The following is a 15,315-nucleotide window of genomic DNA, read 5'->3' as shown; positions in this document are numbered from 1 at the left end:
TACTGTAGTTTTATAAAATATTAAGGTAAAATAGGCCAAGTGTACAAGGGATCTCTGTATTATTTCTCATAACTGCACATGAATCTACAATTACCTCAACAAAAATTCCAATTAAAAACAAAGTATTTCAGAAGAGTCAGACTGGAGATGAAGTTTTAGTAACATAATTATCCAATTTACTTTGCTTAAAATTCTTTTTATGTATCTACAAGTTATATAATAAAAATCTTTTAATAAGAGAAATAAATTCTAAGTAAGAAAGCACCATACTATAACTGAGTGATTTTTCTCTTTTCGTGGTACATGAAATAAGAGCATCTTAAAACTAATAGAACTTAGATGTGATAATTTATGGTATGTGTTTGGAATGAGGAGGTTGGCTTACAAGTCTATTTTGACTCATGGTGCCACCTTTAGCACTAACCATCAAAATGACTGTGATAAACAGTGACAATATCTTGTGTATCAGGACAGACTGAGTCAGGAAACATATAGTAAGTATCCATATTTCTATTTACTATACTATACACATAGGACAACATAAATTCAGGAACAATGGGAAAGTAATATATAAAACTTTAATAGGAAATGGCATAGAGATTAAAAAGTACATCTGATTTTCTAATGCAAATACTTCAGCATTTCAATATTTTCTTTCACTCACTTGCTAAATAAAGCATATGTAACTCAAAATGCTAAATAATCCTGTCTTTGACTAAATCTTCTAAAGAACAGAAAGTTGGTGAAAACTTAAAGTTGTCTAGTAAGGTATGTATGATCTTCCTTATTTCTTATAGACAGCAAGATGACCATGGTTAATATTTTAAGCATTTACAAAATACTACTTAGGCCCAATACTGATTTATTAAAAGTATCAGAGAACCTGATATTTATGGCATCAAGTAATAAAGCTTTATTCAAAACCATCCTTGTTAAAGTTTTAATACTGGAACAAAAGTCAAGCTCTTCCTAAATGAGGCATGCTGTGGATTGAATGTTCCCCCAAACTCAATGAAGCCTAATCTGCACTGTAACTGTTGAGGGTGGGAAATCTTATTATAATTGAAAGGTGGGGCCTTGAAAAGGTGACTAGATTGTGAAGACCATGCTACAGTGAATGGATTAATCCATTCAATGGTTTAATGGTGGTTGTGGGCATGGTTCTGATGGCTTTAAAAGGAGAGCCGTGAGGAGGTTCTCACCTCTCTGCTTCTGTCATTCTTGCCATGTCACACCCTGTGTTTTTTTAGTGTTTTTATACAGCAGTAAAGCCACCACCAGGAAAAGTCCCTCACCTGATGTGTTTCCCAGACTTTGGACTTCCCAGCCTCTGAAGATGTAAGCAATAATTATTGTTTCTTTACAAATTCCTCAGTTTCAGGTATAGACACAAAGCTATTCTTGCTAATGGTACAAATTTTGTCCTTATGGGGTTATTAAGCTTTTTCCTTTATATTAAGCTATTAAAAAGAAAACTTAAGTAAACCTTACAGATTACTTTGTACACATTTCATTCTATTAACGAACATCTTGGTAATTAGTATATTAAGGCTGTAAATCAAGTCATTATCTCAAATCAAAGAACTATTTAATTTTCAATTACTTAGAAAATTCACTTTTAGGGCCGGCCCCGTTGCTAACTCAGGAGAGTGCAGTAATGGTAGTGCCGAGGCCACGGGTTTGGATCCTATATAGGGATGGCCAGTGAGCTCACTGGCTGAGCGTGGTGCAGACCACACTGTGCCAAGGGTTGCGATCCCCTTGGCAGTTAAAAAAAAAAAGAAAAGAAAAAAAGAAAATTCACTTTTACGTGTGTGTTGAGGTTGAGGTCAGTCTACAGACACAGAATAGGTTAAAAAATATATATTTTTACCCCTAACAGGTTTTAATTTTTTATTTTAACAGGATTTGGGAGTGGGGGTATTGAATGTGACAGGGTTCAACAAATTTACATTTCATCAAAATATAAAGATTCTTAAAGAATATAAGGATGGCATATAATTTTACTCTTATAGCACAAATCCTCATATTGTCACAGAAAAATACTTTAAAAAAATGCTTTAAACAAAAAACTTAATACACATTAATGACCAGCAAGTTTTAAACAAAATGCAGTGATCTAAATATTTAACTGTCCTTTTATCAAGCTTTTATAAACACATTCAGTCTTCACTGTCTGAGCAAATCAGTTTTAGTTTCTTCATAGTCCTCCACCTGTCTTTTAACATGACACTTGTTCGGTTGTTGAATTTATAATGTAATAGTATTTGAGACCAGTTTCCTTCTCCATATTTTCTCACACCAGATTTCAAATTCTTGTCTTCTTCCCAAAGCCATGCCTTTTGAGAAAAAGTAGAACAGTTATTCACAGAAATAATTCTTTAAAAAGAATCTACTACACATGCAACTGTTTTTCATCAAACTAATGCGTACAGTTGCTTAAAATTGAAAGAATTTCTCTACATATTTCTTAGACTATTATAAGACCTTATATTTACCATAACGTTTTTAAGGGTCATTACTATTCCTGTTCATTTTATATAAGCTCAGCTACCCAAGATGAAACAGCTAAGAAAGTGACAGAGCTACATGCCAACCTAATCTGTCTGACTTTAAGCTCACACTGTCTCTTAAAATGCTTTTCTACAACTTTTAATAGATTGCTATTTATTAAACTTCCATATCTCTAAATAGAATTTATGAATGTTTAGTACTTCATTAATGAATTCAGTGAAAACCCTGCTCTGCCTATGTTGGGGGAAGTTTATGCACAACTATAAAACTCAAATCTTCTCTAAAATATATTTTCAAAAGACACAACTAATATAAACTACGTAAAAACATACATTTCATGTTGGGAGAAAATGAAAATTTTCTAAAATCAAATTTAATAACATACACAGAAAAATTACTAATTCTTGGCATTTGCTATAGATGACCAACTAATTTTTCCTTCCATTGGCATACTAAAGGAGATATTTGATCATTTGAGTGATCTGTTGTGTCTATACTATGAGAAATTTCCTGGAAGATTGCCACATTTTCTTTAAAAATCCAGTTCATCACCTCATACTCATTTGGATGGTTTCTATCAAAAAAACAAAAAATAACAAGTCCTGGTAAGGATGTGGAGAAACTGGAATCTGTGTGCACTGTTGGTAGGAATGTAATATGATGCAGCCTCTATGGAAAACAATACAGCAGTTCCCCCCAAAGTTAAAATAGAGCTACTATATGATTCAGCAATTCCACTTCTGGGTATAAACCCCAAAGAACTGAAAGCAGGAACTTGAAGAGATATTTGTACACCCAAGTTCACAGAAACATTCACAACAGGTAAAATGTGGAAGCAACCCAAGTGTCAATCAACGAATAAATGGATAAGCAAAATGTGGTATATATATACAATGAAGTATTATTCAGCCCAAAGAAGGAAATTCCGACACATGCTATAACATGGATGAAACTTGGGGATATATGCTAAGTGAAATGAGACGCAAAAGGACAAATACTGTATGACACAGAGATAAAAAACAGAATGGTGGTTACCAGGGGTGGTAGGGAGGGGGAAGAAATGGATAATTATTATTTAATGAGTACAGAGTTTTAGTTTTCCAAGATGAAAAGAGTTCTGAGGATAGATGATGGTTATGGCAGCACAATATGAATGTGATGAATGCCACTGAACTGTACACTTAAAAATGGTTAAGATGGTAAATTTTATATTATGTGTATTTTACTACAATTAAGGTAGCCTGAAGATGACAAATATGAAATGAAAACCGTCTTGTGTATGACTCAATACCATAAAAACTTGCAGTGACTATAACCAAACCCCTTGCAGAAGTTTGTTGGGGCTGCCTTAAGCCTGACTCCTTTGCTCTTGCTATTCCTGTGCTTTGTGACTTGAACTCAAGATGTCTGATCACTTCTATACCTGCTTTTGCTACTGCTTGCCTGTGGCACACCTATCAGTAACTGTGCTGCCTACAAGTGCCTGGTTATCCCATCTCTACACAAAGATGACATTCTCCTATGACCATCTATTACTGACTGGCCCAGCTTCCACTCCTACAAAGCCTCACTACAATGCTTGTCACTAACTGACAAAAAACCCCCAAGAGATGTAAATTTTGCATTTGTGGGGTGACTGATTTAAAAGTGCTTCAACAGTGGGCTATTAATCTTTGGGGTGATATAAATCTTGGAGAATGTGATGCATCCACTCCACAGAGAAGTGTAGGTATCTAAAATTTTACATAAAATTATCAGGCCAAGCAGACTGCCCTTAAAAGCCTATCAATTCCATGGCCTGCAAGTTAAGAATCTGTTGTTTTAAGATGTTGCCACACATTTATTCAGCTTTAAAACTAGTCTTTGGTTTATGCAAATTTCATACCCATATACACACTGTTCTTGTTTTTTCTGAGCTGTATTACTTTTAATAGAGAGGAACGATGATACCTGATGTAATACAAAAGCCACTTTTTCTCAAGAAATAACTAATATTCTCTGCTTGAATCCTATTTAGGTTCCTGTGTGCAATAAGTTTAAACGGTATGTATCAGTGGATCACCTATAGGAGGAGTCAGCAAGCTACTGCCAAAATCTAGCCCAAGGCTGTTTTTCTACAGTCCAGGAGCTAAGAATCATTTTTACATTTTTAAAAGTCATTAAAAAAAAAAAAAAAGAAAAAGATAAAAGTTTGCAATAGAAACTGCAAATATCCCACAAAGCCTGAAATATTCACGATTTGGCCCTTTATAGAAAAAGTTTGACAACCCCTAACCTAGAAGAAAGCTGGAATTTTGTCTGTAAAGTTTAACTAAACAACCAGTGTTTAGCATTAAATATTTCATTTTTTCCTTCTATTGGAAAAGAGCAACTCTAGCTTAATATATTATTATTTGTGATTGATTATGCCTTATTTTATTTGATCTGAATGTTTTGAGTCTTTGCTTAATTTCACCTATGACTGAAGGAGTCTCAAAAAACATCATATGGAACAAGCAATCATATGGCAAATAATGAAAACTATAATTTTTAAAAGTTTAGAGGTTAAAGAAGCCTAGTGGTAATTGGTACAAACTCCCACTTTCTGTAGATGAAGGTGAATGAATAACATAATTGGTCTATCAGTGTCAGATCAGAAAGAAAACATAAAGGCAATATAATTTTATAACATCTATTCTTTTGCTTAAAGCTCATTTCTTCATTTTAAACATTTAATGTATTGTACTAAATTCCATTTAAAATGACTCATAATTAAGAAAGAGTTTAAAATGATACATTTCAGGGCATAAAACACATAAAATCCATGTCCTTTGTTCTATTATCTTTTGCTTTTCTTGGAAATTTTAAAATAAAACCAATAAAAAAGTATAACAACTACAGCCATGCCAATAGCCTGAAAAAATACAAAGAGCACACAATAAATTAAAATGCATGAATCCTTTTCTTTCTAAAGGCTCCAGAGTTCATATAACTTATATCTGAAAACTGCATATCATTTCTAATAACTCTTTGAGGAAAAAAAGCTTTATACTGCCTTAAAAAAATACTGCTAAGTAATTCCCATTATATACTATTTATGGGGAAAAGTCCTTATTGTTGAAAGGCATTTACTTTTCTTCTTCAATGGAATAAATTTATAAAGGAAGGCTCTTTAAGTTGTGATTAAGGCAGGCAGAAACACCTTTGTCTGTTTAACAAACACAGCAAGGAGAGAGCTGTCCAATTAGGCATGGATTACTGCAAAAAAATTTTTTTAAAGAACTAAAAAATACAAATACAGTATAAAATTAAGTCTGTCACTCATCTTTTGAAACAAGTGTCCCACCAAAAAGCCAACAATGAAAAGCTAAAAAATAAAACCAGACACTGGTGATATCTACAAAATTCTTTTTGACATACGAAACAGCAATAGATGATATCACCTATATTCTATAGATTAAGTGGCTGATATCCTATATTTTGTTTTGAATCAAAAGGAGAGAGAGAGAGAAACTATTTTCTTGGTATACATCTATAAATAACACCTACAATCTCATTTGGAATTGTTGCCAGAACAACAACAGGGAATGATAGATTTACATGTATGAAGCAGAGACTTCCAGTTTCCAGTCCAACACAGAAATCATTACTAGAGTCCCCATAAGAAAAAAAGCTGAACAAACTGAAAATCAGTAACTCTTCTTAGATCCATCAGAGAATTAACATCACAGGGCAAACTGTTTCCCTGAAAACTAGACAGGCAGATGGAGAGAATCATATACATCTAGGAATTACTAGAAGCAGAAGCTTGCAGCTTGAGCCAATACTGGTCAGAGCAACTGACCGTAAATGATGAACTGCTGGAGGCTCAGTGTGAATGAACTTGAGAGCTAAAAATTCTAGGGGTCCAAACACTTTTGTGAATTTCACCTCCAGGAGCCTCACCAGGTCTTAGGATGAGATCAGACAAAAATCCCCTCCTGCTTCTGACACATTGAGAAGTATTCCCCATTTCAAATACTCTCAAATATTCTCTTCTTAACAAAAGCCTGCCCCTCAGGAGAAATTAGTTTTGCCAGAGCCTAACTGGCTGGGGCTTTATAAAAGCCTAACTAACCTGTGGAAATTCTCAACTCCAGCCTGCTCTAAAACTAAGCCTTTTTGTCTCACCCAAGACTGAGATGTACTTAAGAAAGTCACGGCCCAGGACACAGGCTCACTAAAAGAACAAGACCTATACACAGGACTATAGAATGCTTCCCCTCCTCCTACCTTATATGCACACCAATTAGGATCCTATGTAACAATAGGGGATTACAGCTGAAAGAGCTGTCTCAGGTCCTTATTGAGAAGGAATCTCTAGGGAAACCCAAAGACAACAAAAAAGACAAAAACAAGGACATCAGAAGAAATTTTAGCCTGACATTTACAGCTATAGCAAACAGTAAAAACAGCTTAATTCCTAGCCAGATAAACATAAAACCTCACTTTAAAGGCCCATTTACCCTAGTTCTTTTTACCTGACATATCATGTCCAGCTATCAGAAAAAAATTACAAGCATGTTAAAAGGCAAAAAACACAGTCTGAAGAGACAAAGCAAGCATCAGAACCACACTCAGGGTGAACCACTGGTCAGGAAAACAAACAAACAAACAAAAAAACAAAACCCCCAACACACTCAGATATGGCAGAGATTTTGCAACTGTCAGGCTTAGAATTTAAAATGGCTATGATTAACATGCCAACGGCTCTGTAACAGAAAAAGTGGACAACAAGCAAAAACAGATGAGTAAATGTAAGCAGAGAGACAAAAACCCAAAGAAAGAATGAAAAGAAAATGTTAGAAATCAACATAGTAACAAAAATGAACAATGCTTTTGATGTACAAGGCTCATCAGTAGACTAGACACAGCTGAGGAAAGAATCAATGAGCTTAAAGATATGTTAATAAAAATTTCCCAAACTGAAAAGCTAAGAGAAAAAAGAATGAAAAAAAGAGAAAAGAATATCAAAGAAACGCAGGACAATTACAAAAGGTATAACACATGTGTAATGGTGACACCAGAGAGAGAAAGCAGAGAAAAGATTTGAAGTAATAATGGCTGATAATTTTCTAAAGTTAAGGGTGGACACCAAACGACAGATCCAGGAAGCTCAGAGGATACCAAGCAGGATAAATACCAAAAAATCTACATCTACACACAACATATTCAAAGTGCAAAAAATTAAGCATAAAAAATACATACGATCTGTGGTCACTTATGGTGCCAGCAGGCTGGCATTTCCCCCTTCTCCTTTGGGAATTCCACCCAAAAACAACAAGGAAAGAAATAAAATCCCAAATTCTGAAAAAGTAGGCGACGTCTACAACCTGAACCACATTATAGCTAGAAGGTGGACATAATCTGTGCAAATTGAAGAAGGGTTAGTGAGAAGTAGGGCATAGCCACTTTGCCTAAGATTACAGAAAGCCTGTGGTGTATATATACAAGGGGTCTTCAAAAAGTTCACAGAACCATTTTTGTTATCTTTTAATTAAATTTTCCACGAACTTTTTGAAGTATCCTCACACCTTTCCAAAGTAAGAAATACATTCTGAAATGTACACCCTAAATCCCTGGTCTGGAACAGTAAGAGCTCCCCTCAACCTACTATAGCTCCAAAGGGGAGAAATGTTAGGGCTAAAAAAGCAATCACACAGACAAGTAATATTTTCAGGAAACAAATCAAAAGTAGGAGTTGCTTGCTATGTTCATTGGGAAAGAAATAAAGGCCAAAATAACCTTGAATCAAAGGAGATAACTCTAGTAGCCTGCAACATGACCCTAGCTGCTACACCTCAACTTGAATCATTTGTAAAAAGCTTATTAAGAGAAAACAAACAAAAAATCACTTTGGATAGAGTAAGAAAAAAGTTCTGGACATAATGGAATAAAAAGAACCAGTATTCCCCTGCTATAAACAAGGAGGAAATCAGATAAAGGAGAGGAAATAATGGTTTCAGACACTACAGATGGAACAGGACTATACTCACTGAGAGGGGAAACAAATGAATTAAGCCCTCAAATTGACCCACCTTAATAAAATTCTGATCAAATGGTATCTTTTCTTTGTTTGTTTTTAAGTACAGAAGAATATTACTTAGATTGGGTCCTTGTTAGGAACATACGGATAAAAGCTTATAATGTGGATTTAAGTCCCACCTACATCTAATGAACTGACTATGATAGTATCACAGTAATTCTAAATAGATGTAAGTATTAACACCTAAGTTAATACTATTTTAAAAATAAGGATGAAGTATTTTCTTGAAATTTTGAATAGGCTAGTCAATCTAAAATGGCAAAATCAAATATGGCAAAGAGTAAATATTTTATTCTCAAGATTTTGTAGGGGTTAAACAGAAATAATGTGAAATAATCAGAATTATTCAAATTATAATTTTAATGTCATAAGTATTATTCAAATATAATAAAAAACATCTGGTGTTCTATTGCACAGTAGGGTGACTATGGTTAACAGTTCAGTTTTGTATATTACATAATAGCTTTTGAATATTCTTGGTATAAAAATGATAAATTCATGGTAAGATGAATACATTGACTACCCTAACCTGATCATTATACAGCATATATATATATCAAAACATCTGACTGTATCCCCAAAATGTGTACAATTATAACATGTCAATTAAAGTAAATAAATAAATTAAAAATATATATAATAGAAAATACCTGTTTTTTCCTAGGTTGATGTTTTTCAGGAGTAACTGTTTGACTCTTTGCAACATGTATTCTCTCGCTTCTACTGGCTTGTCTGTGTTTTTTCTTTCTTCCAACTAAAAGTAGAAACAGTCATCAAAAATTGCTTCACATGAAAGAAAAAAATGAGTAATTATATTTTTAAAGGTGATTTATCATGAAATTCCTATTTATTATTTAGCTATTCTAATAAAAAAACCTCTACATGTTTAAATATTTCCTTCAAATCTGGAAGCAACATGGTATTAACTTAGTATTTAACATGGTATTAAAATAGTATTAACTTAGCGCAAAGATCACAGTCTTTGAAAATCAGAGAGGGGAGTGTTTTAAGTCTTGCTTCTTTCATACATCTTTAAACAAGTCATCTCTCACCTCCCTAAGGTTGTCTTTTTATCATCTGTTAAAAAAATAAAATTGTATTGTATAGGATTGCTGAAATTTTCTTAAATAATGTTTAAGAAGTAGTTGACACAATATAAGATGTATCATCCTTTTCTCAATCCCTGTCTTATTTATTCATAGTTTAGTAAGACAATAAATAAATGTATATAACTGAAAAAAAAAAGAGAACTGTAATTACAGTGGTATTGATCACAAGGTCAAGGGTTCAGATCCCTTTACTGGCCAGACACACACAGACACACAGACACACAGACACACAGACACACACACACACACACACACACACACACAAAAAGAAAAGAAAAAGAAAAAGTAAAAGTACTGAAATTACTGAAAGATGATAATTATTTAGATAGAAAACCTAAAATAATCTACAAACAAAATTAAAATGATTTAGCAAGATGGTTGGATATAAGATCAATACAAAATGTGATAGAATTGCTATACATTAGCAGCAATCAGGTAAAATATGAGTATTTAATTAAAACAACAGAAAGATACTATTCAGAATAGCAACAAAAGATGCTATTAGGAATAACTAACAAAAGTGATGCAAGATCTGAATGTAGTAAATTATAAAGATATATGTATATATGTATCTCAAACATGTTAGAGAAATATACTTTGTTCATGCACAGGAAGACAATATAATAGTGTCAGTTCTCTCCACAAAATGATCTATTATTACAATGTAATTTCAAATAAAAATTTCAACAGTGTTCTTTGTATAACTTAACAAGATTATTCATGTTTTAGGAGAGGTAGTCCACCATGTGTCCTGAGTATCCCTGCAGTTCTTGGTGAATGTACAAGGCTTATCTACCTCTTGATGATGTATAGTTTCTGTAAGATCAGCAACTAAGCAGGCCAAAGAAACCACAGTATGACCACCATGGAAATGCTTTCTCCTGGAGAAGGTACTGGCTTGTTTGCTATTTGCTATAATGTTTTGTGGCTCACTCAAAAAGAGCTAGGCCCTGGACTGAGTTCCTCTGCTGAACTACAACCTACTGTCTTCATAGCATCCATCTGGGTCCACTGCATTGCCCAGTAGAATTTGGAGTAGGGGAAATAGCACAACTATACGATGCCATGCTGTTTACTAGGCTGTAATAAGCTGTCTTACTCTGCCTTTTTAAGTTTTGTTGTCTACCTCTGGCACCTATGGAGTAGATTTACTGCTTATAATCCTCTGGTTAGGTTTTTCCCCTGGCAATATGGAAGACCAAAATATCAAGAATAGTCAAGATACTCCTGAAAAGCAAAAAGACTGTCCTACCACATACTGAGTTATGAAACTATAGTAATTGAGACAATATGGCACTGCTGCAGAAGTAGACCAAGAGACCTAAACGTACATGGAAACTTGACATATGTATTGGTTGGGCTCTAGTCAGGGAAAATGGAAACTACACTAGTTACAAACAGATTTTAATATTGGTAGAATTGTTTAAAGAGGTGCTAGAGGACTAAAAAAGCAAAAAGGAAATAATAAATTAACACATAAATATATATTAATAGATTCGTAATTATATTTAAAGATTCCAACACTTCTCTCTCAGTAATTGGTAGAGCAAGCAGGCAGGAAATGAGTAAGGATACAGAACACCTGAACAGCACTATTAACAACTTGACCTGACATTTAAAAACACTCCATTCGACAACAGCAGAGTTCACATTCTTAAATGCACACCTAGACCATAAAATAAACCTTAAAAAAAAAAAAAATTCTGCAAAGTATATTCTCGAACCGAAACAGAATTAAACTGGAAAAGAATTAAACAGAAAGATATCTGGAATACCCCTAAATATTGGAGAATTAAACATACAACTTCAAAATATGGCCAATGGAAAAGTCTCAAGGACAATGAAAACATTCTATTTTTTTTTTGGTGGCTGGCTGGTATGGGATCCAAACCCTTGACCTTGGTGTTACACCACTATGTTCTGACCAACTGAGCAAACCAGTCAGCCCTCGAAAACGTATTGCAAAAAAATTAAAAATCCAACATAACAAAATTTGTGGGATACAACTAAAGCACTAACTAAAGAGGGATTCATAGGATTAAATGCATATATTAGAAAAATCTAAGCATCTAGGAAGAAAATAACTCACAAAGGGAGAAAAAGTCAGGTTTATGTCAACTTCTCCACAGCAGCATTCAAAATCAGAAAATGGAGCAATGTTTACAAAGTGGGAGGAAAAAAGTATTTCCAAAGAATATTATAGTCAAATTTCCTTTTAAGTAAAAAGAACAGACATCTTAGGCATGCGAAAATTTAGAAATTATAGTCGCTATAAGTTCTTCTTTAAAAAAATCCAGCCAAAACAAGAAATAAATAAAAATGAAGAGCTAAGAAATGAGGAAATCCTGCTGAAAGGACTAGTGATGTGTAATAAGCCAATGTAAATAAAGATTAAACCACTATGGGAATATGGCTAGAAAACATTGCTATAAACCTTGATTATATAAAATATAACTAAGAAAAATTGGGGATTGGTGGGAAAGATTTTTGCCTAAATCATTCAGTCTAAAGTCTAAATTTAAACAGGCATACCTCCTTTCATTGCACTTCATTACGGAGTGCTTTGCAGATACTGCGTTGTAGTTTTTTTGTTGTTTGTCACAACCCTGCATCAAGCAAGTCTCTTGATGCCATTTTTCCTTTTCTTTTTTTTTTTTTTTTTTGGCAGTGGCTGGTAGAGATCGAACCCCAGGCCTTGGTGTCATCAGTATCACACTCTAACCAACTGAGCTAAATGGCCAGCGCCTGGCACACCATTTTTCCAACGGCATGTGCTCACTTTGTGTCTCTGTGTCACACTGTGGGCATTCTCACAATATTTCAAACACTTCCATTATTATTTGACCTGTTACGAGGATCTGTGATCTTTAATGTGACAATTGTAATTGCTTTGGGGAGCCATGAACCGTGCCCATAGAAGATGGCGAACTTAATCAATAAGTTTTATGTGTGTTCTGACTGTTCCAATGACTGGCCATTAACCTGTCTCCCTCCTTCTCCTTGGGCCTCCCTATTCCCTGAAATATAACAATATTAGAATCATTAAAATTAGGCTAATTAATAGTCCTACAATGGCTCCTAGGTGTTTAACTGAAAGGAAGAGTCAGATGTCACTTTAAATGAAAAGTTAGAAATGATTAAGCTTAGCGAGGAAGGCATGTCTAACGCCAAGACAGGCTGAAAACTAGGCCTTTTGCACAAAACAGTTAGCCATGTTGTGAATACAAATGAAAAGATCTTGAAGAAAATTAAAAACTGCTACTCTAGTGAACACAAAAATAAGTAAGCAAAACACCCTTATTGCTGATATGGAAAAAGTTTTAGTGGTTTGTATAGAAGACCAAACCAGCTACAACATCCCCATAAGCCAAAGCCTACTCTAGAATCTTTTCAAATCTATGAAGGCTGAGGGAGCTGAGGAAGCTGTAGAAGAAGTCTGAAGCTAGCAGAGGCTGGTTCACAAAGTTTCTATAGCATAAAAGTGCAAGGTGAAGCAACAAGTGCTGATGTAGAAGTTGTAGCAAATTAATCTAGAAGATCTAGCTAAGATAATGAAAGCGGCTACACTAAACAAAAGATTTTCAATGTATATAAAACAGTCTTCTATTGGAAGAAAATGCCATTTGGGACTTTCATAGCTAGAGAAAAGTCAACACCTGGCTTCAGAGACTCAAAGGAGAGTCTGATTGTCTTGATAGGGGCTAGCGCAACTGGTGACTTAAGTTGAAGCCAATGCTCATTTACCATTCTGAAAATCCTAGGGCCCTTAATAATTATGCTAAATCTATTCTGCCTATGCTCTAGAAATGGAACAACAAATGGATGACAGCACATCTGTTTACAGCATAGCTTACTGAATATTTGAAGCCCATTGTTGAGACCTACTGCTCAGAAGAGTCATTTCAAAATATTACATAGCCCATTGACTATGTACCTGGTCACCCAAGAGCTCTGATGGAGATGTACAAGCAGATTAATGTTGTTTTCATGCCTGCTAACACAACATCCATTTTGTAGCCCACGGATCGAGGAGTCATTTCAACTTTCACATCATATTATTTAAGAAATATATTTTGTAAGGCTACATGTGCCATAAATAGTAATTCTTCTGATGAATGTGGGCAGAGAAAACTGACAATCTTCTGGAAAAATTCACTATTCTAGATGCCATTAAAATATTTGTACACCGAGTTCAAGGGTTTGGATCCCCATGCTGGCCAGCTGCCAATTATAAAAAACAAAACAAAACAAATTCGTGATTGATGGGAGGAAGTCAAAATATCAGCACTAACAGCAGTTTGGAAGAAGCTGATTCCAACCCTCATGGACGATCTGTAGGGGTTCAAGACTTCAGTGGAAGAAGTAACTGCAGACGTGGTGGAAACAGCAAGAGAACTAGAAGTGGAGCCTAAAGATGATACTAAGTTGCTGCAAACTCATGTTTCTCATGGATAAGCAAGGTAAGTGGTTTCTTGAGATAGAATCTACTCCTGGTAAAGATGCTGTGAATACTGTTGAAATGACAACAAAGGATTTAGAACATTACATAAACTTAGTTGATAAAGCAGTGGCAGTGCTTGAGAGGACTGGCTCTCTCCAATTTTGAAAGAAGTTTAACAGTTGGTAATATGCTATCAAACAGCATGGGATGCTACAAAGAATTCTTTCATACAAGGAAGAGTCCATCGATGAGGCTAACATCATTGTTGTCCTATGTTTGTTTGTTTTTTTCAAAAGATGACTGGTGAAGGGATCTTAACCCTTCACTTGGTGTTGTCAGCACCATGCTCACCCAGTAAGCTAACCAGTCATCCCTACATGGGATCCGAACCCGTGGCCTTGGTGTTACCAGCACCACACTCTCCAGAGTGAGCCACAGGCAGGCCCAATGTTGTCCTATCTTAAGAAATTGCCACAGCCACCCCACAGCCACCCCAACCTTTAGCAACCATCACCCTAACTGATCAGCAGCCATCAACATCAAAGCGAGACTTTCCACCAGCAAAAATATTATAACTTGCTGAAGGCTTAGGTGAACATTAGCATCTTTTAGCAATGAAGATTTTTAAATTAAAGCATTTACAGTGTTTTTTAGACAAAAGGCTATTATTGCATGCTTAATGCACTACAGTATAGTATAAACATAACTTTTATATGCGCTGGGAAACCAAAGAATTCGTGCAGTGGTCTAGAACCAAACCTGCAATATATCTGAGGTATGACTATACATTTCAGTGAATACTGGTAAGTTTGTCTGCATAGGCGGAATTTAGATGATTTTCTTTCAACTTTGCTGAATTACTTGAGTTTTTTCCCTTAGCACATGTCAATTCTATAAAACAAAAATTCATTTTGGGGAAAAAAAAAAAGACTTAGTACAAACAAAGCTAATATCCTCTAATTATAATGACAGGATACCTGGGAATCACTTAAGTAAACTAGAATTTTTAAAAAATGTAAACTTGCTGTGGTTTGAATGTTCCCCCAAGCTCCTGTTAGAACTTAAACCCCAATATGGTGGAGGAAAGTAGGGCTTTAAGAAGTGGCCAGATCATGAGGACTAAGCCCGTGTGAATGGATTGGTCCATTCAAGGAGTAATGGGTTGATGGTTTAATGGATTGTCATGA

At 34.8% G+C, this 15,315-nt stretch overlaps 1 protein-coding gene across 2 annotated transcripts in view; it reads right to left on the bottom strand.

The window, feature by feature from the left end:
• Positions 1–598: 598 nt before the first annotated feature.
• The window catches only part of TERF1 (telomeric repeat binding factor 1), a 34,686-nt gene continuing 19,969 nt past the window's right edge, over positions 599–15,315 (bottom strand). For both annotated transcript variants that reach the window (XM_063079334.1, XM_063079335.1), the window contains 2 exons: positions 9,229–9,332; positions 599–2,339 (listed from right to left, as the gene is read on the bottom strand). In XM_063079334.1, the coding sequence (XP_062935404.1) occupies positions 2,163–2,339; positions 9,229–9,332 (281 nt within the window). In that variant the 3' untranslated portion in view covers positions 599–2,162. The remainder of the gene's footprint in view (positions 2,340–9,228; positions 9,333–15,315) is intronic.

Source organism: Cynocephalus volans, chromosome 15 (genome assembly GCF_027409185.1).
Source record: "Cynocephalus volans isolate mCynVol1 chromosome 15, mCynVol1.pri, whole genome shotgun sequence".
Taxonomy (NCBI): domain Eukaryota; kingdom Metazoa; phylum Chordata; class Mammalia; order Dermoptera; family Cynocephalidae; genus Cynocephalus; species Cynocephalus volans.
The sequence above is the reverse complement of the archived record's forward strand: the minus strand, read 5'-3'. Positions and strand labels throughout refer to the sequence as shown.